General features: G+C 32.1%; 1 protein-coding gene across 1 annotated transcript in view; it reads right to left on the bottom strand.

Moving 5' to 3' along the window:
- LOC123713766 (B-cell lymphoma/leukemia 11B) overlaps positions 1–14737 on the bottom strand; it is a 35228-nt gene extending 20491 nt beyond the window's left edge. Inside the window, exon 1 of the mRNA XM_045667609.1 lies at positions 14380–14737. Within this exon, the coding sequence (XP_045523565.1) occupies positions 14380–14416 (37 nt within the window). The 5' untranslated portion in view covers positions 14417–14737. The remainder of the gene's footprint in view (positions 1–14379) is intronic.
- Between the last annotated feature and the right edge of the window lie 651 nt (positions 14738–15388).

Genomic DNA, 15388 nt, shown 5'->3' with positions numbered 1-15388 from the left:
TTTCAGCTAATATAAATTATATATAATAACAAATACACCGAAAATATAGCCAAAGATGGAAAACATACTACATTTAACTATAAAAAGGTTCAAAAATTAAGAAAAGGAAATAATTATATGTAATTTGAGGCTTCAATATAAATTCAAATAATGCCGTAGAAAATTTAGTTTTTGTAACGTGCTTCCTCTTTTTCTGTCAAGCTCTTAATACACTATGATGAAAAGAGACGAAGGAATGTTAATAACAGTACTGACTTGTATGACACTGTAGATTTATAACTATTGAGAATATCGATATCTCATCCCACCTCTATACCCGTTAAAGCGGACACTTAACCCCTAATCCCCAGCAGTTCCCGCCAGTTTATGGCAAAAATCTTAATTCTAGCCTGCCGTTAACTGTCCTCCTCTAATTATTGCTACCAATTGTTTCTATTATCTGTTTAACGATGGTATAATATTAATTAAATCTGTAAGCCGTAAATTATTTCGATAATCACATTCTAATTCGCAATGTTCGAAATTCAAAATTCGTAGTCTTGCCAGACGTACCTCAACTTTGTTCAACATTTCTTATATAATGATTTTCTAGGGATATTGGACAATCTGTATTTGAGTGTAGATATAAAAAAAAAATCGAAATTGTATATTATGAAAATGTACGCTTCATAAAACATGAGCGTTCTGTTGACTTTATAATTGTCTCAACGGTAAATCATACCTAACAGTTTTAACATTTTTCAGTAAGATATAGTTTTCCCTGAGCAATAAAACTAGGGTCATAAAGAGACGTCCGGTCGGCCGGGTGCCAACCCTTATACTGAACCGGTATAAATAATATAAAAGTTGCAGATTTTCTTGGCTCGCTCCCGTTTTTAAGTTTTAACGGATCATTCTGGAGATTATAATGAGGTTTGAATGACTGAAATTGCTATTAAAGTGACGTAATTAGGGCCTCATGTATTACTTTGAAGTTAATATTTATTGGAGTATTTGAAATCGCGTTTTTATAACCTATCTACGGTTTGTACAGTTATTGTTGAGCTCATCAGTAGTGACCAAAGTTAAATAATAAAATTGTGTTTTAATTAAACGTGTATACCTGTTTTGTTATCCTATAACCCTTCGTGAGGCGAAAAGCTTTGTTTGTATGTAGAATTATTGTCTTTTTTTTAACCCTGGTGTTTTTAAATAAAAAAAATGGTGTTTTGATAAAAAAAAACTGCAAACCTGTTAGTTTTATACTTTATGAGCCTTACATGATGCGAAAATCATAGATATATGAAGAAATAATTATTGATTATGCCCAATCGAGCTCAGGTGTGCGAACCAATAGAAAAAATATATTTAAAGTTATTGTTAAAATATAAGAAATGATCTCAAATCTAAAGCTTACGTTAACAAGTTCTAGCAAAGCTTCTAGAACTGTCCATCTAACAAAGCATTGAATAAACCTCAGAATTTTATTTATATTCTGTATAATAGTCCTCTCAACCCTCCCATTACTAGAAGGTCATTATTTTGACAAACAGCCTTCTTCGTAGATTTGCGGTCAATGCGACCAAGGAATGCAGATCTGAAATACTTTTAAATATTCCTTTATGATATAGTGCTGAGGTTTCTTGGCATAAGTGCATGGTATTAAGATTTTGCGTTCTCGACAGAACCGATATTTTGTCTGGTTAAAGCTATGACAATTTTATAGCCATTGTGGTTTGGCCTGCAAAAATGCTTAGGGTAACAGGGTTGAGAATTATCGTAACTACTGTATAAAGAACACGTTGACATACGGAAATCAAACTTTACGGTAAGAACCTTTGAATACCCCTTGGTCCGTAGGTAGGGAATGCAATCCCGACTCGAGATCCTGAATTCGAGATCCCGCGGGATTAGAAATATCAATCCGGCGGGATCCCGAAAATTTCGGGATCTCGTATAGTTTAAAAAAATAATTCACGTGACTGAATACGATGAAAACTGCATGTTTGTGATAGTGAGGTTAATTAGAATAAAATATTATTTGAAAGAAAACAAAAGCCTTTATCCTTTAATATTACGAACTAAACAACTAACAATTTCAATTACATGAACATAATCAAAACAAAAGTAGGTATAGCTCAAGGAGATTAAAATTGGTGATTTTGAAAGTAGCTTCTAAAAAAAGAGTATCTTCTGAAGTGTCTCAAGAGTGCTATCTGCTAACCGGCATATAATGTCCATTGCAATGTACCCTATGTAATGTGCAATGTCGCGTGAAGCGTCCCGAGTGCATGTGTGTAGAATCGCTGACCATTGCAGCCCAATTCCGTCAATCTCGAACGGGATCTCGTCATATTATGCTTCGGGATTGATCCCGAAAAATTACACGGGATCTCGCGAGATCGAGATCCCGCGAGATCGGGATCGCATTCCCTATCCGTAGGTAAGTCTTACATATAGGTAAATATACACTATCACAAAACATCTATGTTGTATTGTTGTTATATATTCGGAATAAGATTATATGTTATCTATAATATTGTTTTTATGCCATTAAAAAAAGTATGCGTCACTTATCTGAGATATCAATTAGTTTATCTAAAAATATATATAAAAAAAACTATGTAAAAAAATAATTACGTAATTTTAATTATGACATCTAAACATTTTAATGTTTGCCTATATGTCTAATTTATAATATCTCCTTCAGAATAATAAGATCAAAACAACCTATTCGTACGAGAAATTAAGATTTATCGCCTAATAAACCAAAACAATTTTATAGCTAAATATCTGATACGTAATACACGAGTCCACTAACTTAGTCATTTATATGTTAATGTGAATGGCATTCACAGATTCATACAGAGATAGATTCGAGACCATTTTCACTGCCTTATTACTTTCCAATTTGTCTTCAGCATTGGTTATTACCTCCTTTACGACCCTCTATATTATACCTACACATCTATCGACAAACTAATAAGAAACATCTCTAACGCAACAGTACCTTTTCTCCTTAAATCGATGCCAGAGTCGAAAAATCTTGACTTACTCCGTGACGACAAATCCATAGTTAAAGCACGATGGGACCACTGGGCACTATAAAACATGTGAACATCTTCGCAGACGATCACAGACTGGCTAACTTGTTAAAGTTTGAGACCCACATTTAAAAAAAGAACCCCCGAATTGCAGGTAAAAAAAAAACCCGTATCAAAACCGTTTGCTAGTGACCCGATCTCCCATCCCTTTGTTAAGCGTATATTTATAATAGAACATTTTTTTCACACACTGCACCCCTAATGTGAGCGAAAATATGCGTAATCGACGCACCCAGAGAAAGCTTATATTGAAAAAACACAACTGTCCCCATTTGAATAGCAAAAACTGCATGTCACTTCGAAAATGGTATTAGTGAATGAATATGATTTCGGATCTAAATGGATGGATGACTTATAATTGTATCGCGTTTTATTAAGCATGAATTATTGGTTCGACGTGGTTTGTGACGGCTAACAAAGTATGTGTTATCCGGATATTGTGAGAGTCGAACCAAAAGTTTAGTATAATTTAAATATTAGTTTAGAAAATATTTGTATTAAAATAAAATGTTTTTAAAGTGGCCGAGTCAAACATGAAATGGTTTATGGTAATGTAAACACGATTGTCACAAATAAATAAAAAATTTTTATGATTACCTTATTATGTTCACGTAAAACCAAAAACGATCGACATCCAATATTAATTCACCAAAAATCATGGAAATAATTGTATGATTTCGCTGCGAAATTGGAAATATAACAAAATTATGACAATCGAATTGCAGAATGACCCCGTGTTTGTTATTCTTAGGTAAATAAGATTGACGTTGAGTGTACATCTGGCCCAAATATTAGGGGATGTGATAAACAATGCAGTAATTCGATTTTTCGTCCGACAAATTGTGCGTGATGTATTACGTAACGAATTCTACTTTTTCCCCAAAATGTATGTGGTAGCGATTTTGATATTTAAAAATGGAACATTAAATTAAATAACGCGATCATTGAATATTCTTCGTTCATATTTAAAAATGGAACATTTCAAGTTTGTTTTCTTTTATTTAAATGTCACATTCTATTTTTAAACTATTTCTTTAACTTTATTATTTTACTTTAACGTTAGGGAAGTTTTTGTGTGATTAAAATATTTGAAAATCGAATAAGTATTTTAAATAAAGAATTATTGGTGCTTATTGCAAAAGATTATTAAAACATATCATTTTATAATACTTTCTTAAAAATAAATTTCCCAACAAAATTACATCAACCTTATTTCCAAATTTACATTGAAAACACTTATCAATTTTCTATGTACATAATTTGTGTGAGCGTGATTTTCCGCGAATTAAAAAGATTTAAACAAAAAATATACAGTTATAGAACTTTACCTGAGCGTGTGAATTCATAACAGGTGGGTATAGTTCCGGCAACCACTCGCAACCTGATAACTATTTGACGGACAATGGGTTCGCGGTTTTTCTGATAGACCTCTGATTTGAAAAAGGAATACAACATGAATAGAACCTTCAATCTAAACGATATAGACATTTTATCTAAGAATATATATAATAGGCTTTCAAGGGAGGTACTTTTAAGCCTCATACAGTTATAATTATAACTTTATCTCTTTCTGTCAAATGGTATTTACACTAAGACGAATGGAGACAAATGCCTAAAACAGTCTTAGGACTTGAACATTTTTTATGAATTTGTAATAACACACTCAATTAAAATGCGATTTTATATAATAATTTTACTACATTAGTTTTTTTATAAAATACGTAGGCAAATAGAATATTTGCATCTACCTTCTTTATTTAGCTTCAAAATATAAAATAATTAAAGATAAAAATCAAATTGTGCCTGACGCGTGGCGTTTTTTTTTGGTTCTAAGGCAAGTCCTCACGGTGTTTTCCTTCACCGATCGAGCCAATTTTAAATGTGCACATAGAAAGAAAGTCCATTGGTGCACAGCCGGGGATAAAACCTACGAGCTCCAGGATGAGAGTCGCACGCTGAAGCCACTAGGCCAACACGGCTCCATATAAAAAAAAAATCACAAAACTACCTTGCAAATCATGATTGTCACTTTTTCACAACTCAAATGAAACGGAAGGTATGCAAAAAAAATCACACATGTTCAAATTCGGTCAAGGAATCCTTTGTGGGCAGTATTGTCGTATGATAGATTGAAATGGGAAGGGTTGAATTTCACCTGGAACAATACTGACAGCGTGGGAGAGCTTTAAGCTGACCGCGACTCCAAATTAATTTAGATTCCTTTAATTAAAACTCTATTTTAACTATCAATTACTGTAAAATCTATTTTTTATATCACAATACGATTATTTATACAGATGTTTTTTTTTTATAATAATACAATAACTTTATTAATACAGATGCTATAACTTATTCCACGGTTCCATTCCCGACAAGTCGTTACTAAGCTCTAAAAAGGACGAAACAATTATGTATGTGCTGTGGTCGCGGCCTATATATATAAATAGCCTGAAGTCTCAGGCGCTGATAAGGCAGTTATATATTCCTATACAAATTCTTTATACACAAAACAGGTTGTATTCAGCACCTGAGGCTTAAATATTTTCCCATGGTCAAACAAAATTGACAAACAAATGGTCAAAGGGATTTTTTGCAATGTCGCGCCCACATTGTCAAATAATAAAGTTGGCTGTAGTCAAAATAACTATTGTTGTTACCTTTCAACAGTTTGCTAAAGGGTAAGGTTATATTCACCTGTTTTTGTTTTCTTTTATAAATACTATTCATATTATTTAATAAATAATAATTGATTCATGATAAAAATATACTTATATATTTATAACATCTTATTTATTTTCAACACACAAATATAAAGTATTTAAAAAAGTAATAATAATAATGATTTTAAATTAATTTTAGGAAATTAAAACAAATGTTAAAAGTTTGGTCTCTGTGGTAGTGTACCTTTAACGCTGGCAGCATTTTCTCTGTACTGTATTGCGATACTTCTTATATATTTATTTTCAAAGCTTTTAACAATATATATATATAACGAATGATTTAGTCTATAATAAACATATAACAATGTGTTAAAGATATTTTTTAATCACAACAAATAAAAACAGAAACACATCTGAATAAAAAAACATATCAAACATCTGATTGACACGACCGCGGTATCTACCTGAGCTTTAAGAACCATGATTCAAAACCCGTGACCATTGTCCAATAGCCTTTGATTCGGCTGAATTTATTTTTTTAACCATCCGTTTTAGCTACACGTCAAGTCGCTTAATAGAGCGGCTATAGAATTACAACCAGTTTTAATATTTTTTGCGACGGCAATCCTAGTTTGAATTAAAGATTTGAAAGAAATTAAGCAGATTTTTTGCTATCCAAGAAGTTTTTTCAATATTCTTGATATGAAAATGCATTCACTAATTTGAATTTGGAACTTGATGCTCCGAATTTGAATTCTAGTGGACTTCGTATTTATATTTCCTTAAAGTATTTATGACACATTACCTACGAGATTTTATTTGCTTACACTTACGCCATACAAAATTATCTTGAATTTAAAATTTAATAATGTTTCATTTATTTCCCGTGACCGGCGTAAAAAAACAAAACGTTCAGCTAATCCTGTCGAAATTTTTAAATCATGCTGGTTTAAAAACATTATTTTATGTAAAATTATTTCAATTTTAATGTCCTACCAATTTAAAGCATGTTCTAAACAAATGTTTGACATTGTTTTTCATGATTAAGTGGGTGTTAAAAATCATAGCCAAAGTGAGAGACTGTCTCGTTTATGATTTATATTGTGTCGTTGTGTGTGTTTGTGTATTGTTAGCTTGTAGTGTAGGCGTTCTTAGATTTATAGAGGTTCGCCCTTTCCTTTAACTAAATACAATATTTAGAGTTCAATAAGCTTAGTATTAACCGGACAGGCGTGGTATCAAAAATTTATTGGAGAGGTTCAGAATTATTTTTGCAAGAAATTTTGCAACTTTTTCAACATCAATTGTGTATAACCAATAAACTATATATTTAAAACTTCATCTAGAATTCTTCATTATCTGGCGAAAATTGTACAAAAATCCGTTCCTAAAGTCTAGTAAGTATAAAAACAAAGTGTTTATATAAGTACACTATCTCTGCTATAACTTAATTTTATTCCATACGGGTTTTAACATTAATGTAAATCTAAATTCATTAAAAACGTTTATATTTTCAATATTAGAATTTGTCAACTTATTTAGACCTATTGAAACTTATTTAAATTAGAACAGTTATAAACGGAAAAGGTTTTTAAGTATTTTAAAAGCTTTACTTTCATTAAAAAGTAGCAATGTTTGCGTATCGGCAGCATCAAAGGTCACTCCTAATCTCAGTAGACTCCCGCGCACACAATGGGCCGTGTACTGCGGGTCACTCATCGGTTATCTGTCGATCGTCAAATTTATAGTACGATCCGACTTTACTGTTAGTCTGTGGTCGCATGTGAGTCTATGGTCATATTGTCTAGACATATTTCGGAATCTATGGTTTTCGAAATAGAATTGCCGGGTAAGTGTTTCTAAAATTACGAATTGTTTTTCCAATTGTGAAACCCATGGACTTATACTATTAGTGCACTCTCAAGTGCGTTGCCGGACTTCAAATGTTTGTTGAATGAACGGAAAACTGGACAAATATCGCAGTTCCTATACCTACCATAAGAATGCAATAGCTCCAAGTAACATGGGCAACAAATATTGGCAACATTGTCAAAAATAATTGTCCAGCCGCGAAACGTCGCTTAAATATAATTTGCTTGGGTACCAAGTTTTTAAATATAAATAAAAAACTGAATTGTAATGAATCTTCTACTCTATACATACATACAGTCAATACTTAAACTCAAACAATAGTATAGACTAATTAATCTCTCTGTTTATGTTGGATCGGGAAAAAAGGCTTTCACATGGCCTCAATGAAGTAGTCATCGCGGATGTGAGCATAATCTGTAGCCAGGTCATCTAGAGCGGTCACGAGTGGCCGGCATGAGAAAGCTCCCAGCGTTGTGTGATGTACTAATGTGACATTTGATGGGAACGGCTAATACTAGCAGGTATTCTTTGTATCTGAGAATGTTAATAGCTTGATTTTGTCATTACAATGTTATGCTAGTTATGTATTAGCTTAGTATCTTGCATGTTTTTTTATTTAAAAAGAAACAACTGCTACGCAACAGCCTTTTTAGGTTTGGGCCTCTGTGATCATGATCATTTCTCAATCTAATAGGCAAGTAGGTGATCATCCTTCTGTGCCAGCCACGCGCCGTCGAGTTAATGCGTCTAAGGCCGTCCTTCATCGTTCGAGCGAATGTTAGATGCGCAAATAGAAAGTCCATTGGCGCACTGCTGTGGATCGAACCTACGATCTCAGGGATGAGAGTCGCACGCTAAAGCCACTAGGCCAACACTGCTCATTTTTGTATTACTTTACAATTTATAGCAAGGGATTATAAACAATTGTAAGTCACAACCGCTGTGACATAGATAATTTAAGATATATAATTTCGAATCGGTTAATAACAATAAATAGTTTTATATATATATTTAAATCTTAAACGTTACATACGTGCCTAGTAAATTCTACACTTTATATTATATGACAAAACACTTATTGCAGTGCTTCATAGCGTCGAAAGATAGTAGCGAAGATGAGGGACGAATGTAAGAATTTGGAAGCCTTCACTCATCGTGTCGTGTACTAATATTATTTATAATTCAATTATTACATAATTAAAATCATTACATTAATTTAAAAATAAACTATACTAGTATACTAACGTAATCTATATAGTAGGATAACAAAAGACTAAAAATAGTTTAATTTAACTTTAAAAAATGTGTTTTTGTTTGTCTTTGGTTAACATAGCTAAAAAAATTGTTTTCTTTCAGTGTTTTTGTTTGTGAAGCAACTGTAACAATTGAAATATGTCATTTAAGATTGTACCAAAGTTTAAATAGGCTGTCATTCGTCGACACTTACAAATTAGTATCAAATCCTGACAAAGGTGGACTCTTCAGTCTGTCCACCCACTCCCATCCAATCCAATTGTATCAAAATTAATACATCTTATTAACATTATTTATAATAAAAGGCATTGGTCAAAGAATTCGTGAACAAAGGCTTCTAAGTGAATGAATACAACCTTTGCATTCTCTACAAAGATGGCTTAGTGACACTCCAGATAAGGTTTGATTGTCCGCGAGACAAATTTTTACACTGGTAGGCGAGTTTGACTATAAATTTTAATAAATATTTGTCCGATGGTTTGAGATACTTGAAGATTACTAGAAATAGATACGTTTCTTTAAATAATCGATTATCACACGAAAGATGTGAGGTGAGCTTCTGTTTTTGTTTGTCTATTGTCAAAAATAATCCTTTTCTTGAAAGGATTACAATGACACGATTTTGTGAAGAATGCGAAAGATGGCGCTAGCAAATACAATGCATAAAATAACTATTATAAGCTTTCAATGCAAAATAATACAATTTAATAATTGTATTAGTTAATTACGAAAGATTACAGTTTAGGAATTGTATTATTTTGTAATATTTTATTAATTAAAATGGTTTTTTATATAAAAATCACCTAATAGTTGAGACATCAAAGCCTCCAACGTCGCATATTGTTTGAACAAACTAATAAATCCATTTTAATAGCATGGACCTCCGCGATATAACATATGTAAATCCATACATCTTGAATCGAAATGAAATTCTAAAAAACGTCCGGTTGAGTCGGGTGGCCGCCGAACTCTTAATACTAAATTAACTGATTTCCCATAATTTAAATATCGAATGGTCCATATAACGGATAACGAGCCGTTCTATGCCATTCGTAGCTTTCATTATGTTTCTTTATACGAAATATAGAAAAATCATGTATGTAAGTACCAGGAATTCATAAGTCATATGGTAGGTTAAAGGAAATATTGCAAAGGAATTAGCATTAGTTCTTAATTTAAAATAATATAACTGCTGTCAAATTCGCCTGCTTTTGGAACAAGTATTGCTTGTGTGCTTTTCAAACGCATTGACTTCTCTAGAATGAAACAAATGCCTATCACATAGATTTAAAATGACTACAGAAGATTACGTGACAAAGTCAGTCAAAACAAAAATAATGAATTATAACTATAATTAAATATAATTGAGATCACGCTATGCTAATTCATGTAAATCGTGAATATTTATACAGGGCGTGTCCAACTATATTTCAGGGGTAAAACAATTGTTGCTGACCTCTGCAATCAAAATGATAAGTTTTTAATTTCCATCCAACTAACGTATAGTGTCAAATTATATAAGCAACTAAAAACGAAAGTATTATCAACTCCTGATTGGATCTAAAGCAAACCTTTAATACTTTTAAGTAAACGTTAGTTAAAATTTTCATATAGGTAAAAAAACTAAATATGTTAAGATTTGCGCAGGCTTTGCAAGTGTGTATAGCCTATACTTCTTAAAAATTGGGCCTGAGAATAGGTCGTAAACTATTTTTATATCCGTAAGTTGTAATTTTTGGCAATATCCGATCTTTAATTTTGACCACCTTTACCATATTTGTGTTATTAGTACTGTAACAATGTTTAGCAAAACAATGTTAACCGGATGAGTATTTATTTTTTCACGAAGGCGTATAATAAATGTACATAAATCATAGGTCACTGTTTAAAATATTGCATAGAACAGGACGCGTATTACCGGCCATTACAATACAAAGACGAAACTAGACGGATTACGAGCGGTCTTGAAACAATAATTCCTGGACAAGGATCAAGATTGAAAGTTCCGCTTGTGAATAAAATGTTCCGATATTCTCTTAATGAAGACATATTGAATCGCCAACCAACGAAGACGCGATGTTTTAAACTGACAAGCGCTCTCATTATGTTCGGAAAATAAAATTTCGATCTAATACACTTTGCATTTGAAAACAAATGAGTTAAACAAGCTTTTTAGTGTAGAAATTAGTTATTGTAAGTTATAATTATAACTGATACTTTACTTTTAGTTGTAGAGTGTACATTGTAACATTTAGATTGTTTTTATCTATCTTTCGTTTAACGTTTGTTTCTTATTTATTATTGTTATAATGTCAGATGTTAGAGCATGATTTAAAGGCCAGCAACGCACTTGCGAGCCCTCTGGTAATATGAGTATCTTGGAGTAGCGGTATCACTTTAACATCAGGTGAGCCTCCTGCCCGTTTGCCCCATGTTACATTAAAACAAATATTTATAAATAATATTTAAAATAAAAATAACTTGGTGATTGCTTATTTTTTTTAATTTACACTCATCTTACATTGTCTATGTATAAATTATATTTTAATTTGATCTGATGTACATCATCATCAATCATTTGTTATCGAAATTTTGTTAAATGAATTAGTCTATTATAATAATTATACTACGATAAGATACTGTGCTAAAATTATTATTTTTTTCGACACACATAAAAAACAATTAGACACGTCAAAAGAGTTTTGCATCCCGCGTCAATTAGTCGACAAACAAATAGACGGGTTAAATGTTTAAGTAACATTTTTAAACTTTCCGAGTTTCACCCGCAGCCTCGCGATAAAATTTACGATTCTCTAATTCGTACTTCTGAGGAGGGTTTTAAAATGGGGATACCCTTCGTGTATTTTTAACTTTTGTGACGAGAAGGTTTAGTACTAAGTGTAATGCGAAAGTTGTATCATGTCGGTCAATTGTCAATTTGCTCTACGCGTAATGTAATGCCTTTCTCAATCAAATAACTAAATAATCCAATTGCAGTTCCTGACGCGTTTCACCAAACTCTTAAAGCCTTTTTTGTTTTAAAGTGTACAGGTGCAGGAGGTTCATCTAATAATTTGCCGTCCATGGATCACACTGTTTAATGGCGTTTAATCAAGTGTGCGATGCAAGGCTTTCAAGACTTAGTCGAAATTGTTCGACAAAACTTTAATGGGCAGATTCCACATAGTGGTAAAGCCGTAGTAAATAAATGATAGTATAGATTTTTAACGAACATATATTATAGATAAAAAATGATCATTTGGCAATCTAATAGGCAAGTAGGTGATCAGCCTCCTATGCTTGACTTACGCCGTTTGTTTTCCTTCACCGTTCGAGCGAATGTTAAATGCGCTAAGAAAGTCCATTGGTGCACAGCCAGGAATCAAACATACGATCTCAGGGATGAGAGTGGTACGCTGTAGCCACCAGGCCAACGCTGCTCGTATATTATATATCATGTAACATTTATAGTGCAATAGTTATAAAACTCCGCGGTAGTATTTGTTGTAAAGTCGGTATTTCATAAAAAATGCGGCGCAAAAACACGACAAGCCGTCATAACAATTTCGAGGGGGACTGCACAAAAGAGTACCTCTTAAGGTTGAAATAAGAACAAATGTGATCGACGAAATGTCGCGTGTCAGCCAATCAGGCGTGACGGCCACAGCCGTTGATGACGTCACGTAACCACTGGCCAATCAGGCCTCCGTGTCGCCTTCGGTCAACTTGGACTAATTGCCCATGTGTGCGATAACGTTTTAAGAACTGCGCTCGCGCATATATCGCACCGCTGCACCGTGTGATTTAATTTAATTACGGTATATAGTAAGAAAGTCCATTACACAAAACTTATATAATGATCAATTATTTACGGTTATTTTAGCTAAGTTTTGCATGTTAATAATCTATCATATAGTTATGTATGAACGCACCAAAATGTTTTCTAGAAATACTTTGTACTGTATCGGAAAGACTTGTATTCGTGGTCATGTAATTAATGAATAAAAAATGACTTAGGTAGATAAATATGCAGACTAAAAACAAATTATTACACTAGTAACATTTTTTTTTAACTAGCATCTGGAAGTCTGTAATTTATGACATAGATATTTGAACGTTTGACAGGCCATAAAATTATTTTTAAAAAAATTGAACGTTTGAAAATGGAATTTTCCATTTTTATAGTTTATCAAATAACTACGAGTTATTTAAATTTAATTGCCAATTGAACACATTTTTTTTATCATTTCAAAACAAAATTTGATTTTTAATCTACATTTCTTGTCTATTAACTATAAACACTTCAATGAAACAGTATAGTATTAAACTTAGAAAAGGTGACACAAATATTTAATTTTTATTAATCATGATTTTAATAACGTCAAAAATTTATCCAAATATTCCAACAAGTTTTGCCTTATTATTTTTGTTACTAAGATGTTATTCAATTAAAATTTTGGTCACTTTGAAAGTAAATCATGGGAATTTCGAATAATAACATTACAAGATGGCTAGTGGGAACGGTATTTAACAATAGCTGCTTAATTAATAATTTTAACAATGTTTCTGATGGACAACTTTTGATAAAGTTTAGCCGACTTTCTCTATATTAAAAAAAAATAACAAATGTTAATTTGTAGCTGTTTATAAAAATTGTTACATATTTTTTATAGTTCATGAATTTGTGGATTTTTAAATTAAATTAATAATGATAAATATTTCATAATATAGGAGAGTATGTGTTTGTTTGACTAAAATCTTTTATAGATAGAATATTAGTAAAACATTATGTTTTTGTTTAGATTTAAAAAAATATTTTTCAAAAGTGACATGTAAAAAAAATTTACGATTTTATGCAAATGAGATCTTAAATTCTTTTATTAAAATACAATATTTTAACGGACATTTACTATAGAAGCGTGACTAACATTAAATAATTAATATGTTTCATAAAAGTATTGACGTAAATGAAAATTCATTTATGGTCATCTTTTGACGTAATTTACGACAAAAAGTAATTTGTACAGTCTACTTCTGAATTTAAAAAATAAAAATTTATCGTATGTAATAGACGCAATACAATGTCAAAATTTAAACATTTAGACACAGTTCAAATTTTTACAATTAAAAATGAAAATGTTACTTAGAAAAAAATATTATTCAATGCATATTCCTTTAAAAAGTTCGTTTTTATGTTTACATTCATTCCTTTTGGTCAGTAGATGACCACAAAACAAATATTGACATAGGCTACGCTATCAACTTCCTCATTTTCTTCTATAAAGCCTTTTAACATCAGTATAAACAACGCATTTTTATTATTCTATTTCTATATTGAATACAAAACTTTTTTATAATATGAGTTGTTTTAATTTATTTAATTAACCTAAAGATTCTGTTTTCAATACATTTAAAATGCGATAGCGAACTGATTTTAAGACATTTTACTGGCTAGGTTACTTATTAGAATTAAATTAGTAATTTAGGGTAAATATATTTAATAAACATACCTTGCGCGATGCGTACAGCAGGCATCTTGATTCTCATTTTGATTTGGTCACCTATTTTTAGATCGTCTTTATCCTTAATCTTTATCTAAATCTTGCTATCATGCGACAGTTTGTTCACTTCACTTGGGCCGCCGTCGGTCAGAATTATCTCAAAAGCTAAGCGGACCCGGGTACAGTCCGTTCCATAACAAAAATAAAGCCTCAAGCCTTTTTTCTTTTCATAACTAACACTTGGATGTCCTATCTATTTTACACTTCCACATCACAATGATTTTTGAATTAAACTAAATATTTGAATTGGCGCGATGTATATCGCGTGCGAAGCGGTGTGGCAGGTGCGGCCGGACGCCCGCTCTGGCCTGATGTCCGAACGCGTCTATCCCGTGTCCCTTCGCGCGAGGGCTACGCTGTCTCGTGTCCAACTAGTGCCGTCTCGCTCGACTGGCCGACGCCGGCGCGTGCGGACTATGTCACGCCTATATCGTAACTTTTCAGACGCGAACACATTTTCCAACTTTTCCAACTGCAGTTGCGGCCGAATTGTCTGCAACTAATACTTTGAAAGAAAATTTCTATTACTTTTACTATAAATGTATATTAATTTTGACTTTCACTCATTATACATTTAAAAAATTCACTGTTTGTAACGTTACTAAAATAAGGTATTTATTTACGTTTTATTTTGAAAAATTTATTTATTTATAATATAATAAACAATAAACTGTTTTTGTTATTTGACTATTTGTTGTGATCGTTTAAAAAATATTTTTATCAACATTATTCTATTTTAATAGTAAAAAAATTGCGAAATAATATATCAATGGAATGCGTCGAAAGTCTATTGTTTCAATGGCAAAGAAGTAAAAAGTAGCAATTAAAAGATTCGCACCACGGGAATAGTAGCCAGGGGTTACTCGCGGTCGCGTTTTCGTCGGCGGTTAGAGAGGGACCGCTGTCCACACACTTCATCTCAATTGCGTGGGTGGAAAAGAGATAGACTCATTTCACA

The sequence above is a fragment of the Pieris brassicae genome, chromosome 1, assembly GCF_905147105.1.
Source record: "Pieris brassicae chromosome 1, ilPieBrab1.1, whole genome shotgun sequence".
Classification (NCBI taxonomy): Eukaryota; Metazoa; Arthropoda; class Insecta; order Lepidoptera; family Pieridae; genus Pieris; species Pieris brassicae.
The sequence above is the reverse complement of the archived record's forward strand: the minus strand, read 5'-3'. Positions and strand labels throughout refer to the sequence as shown.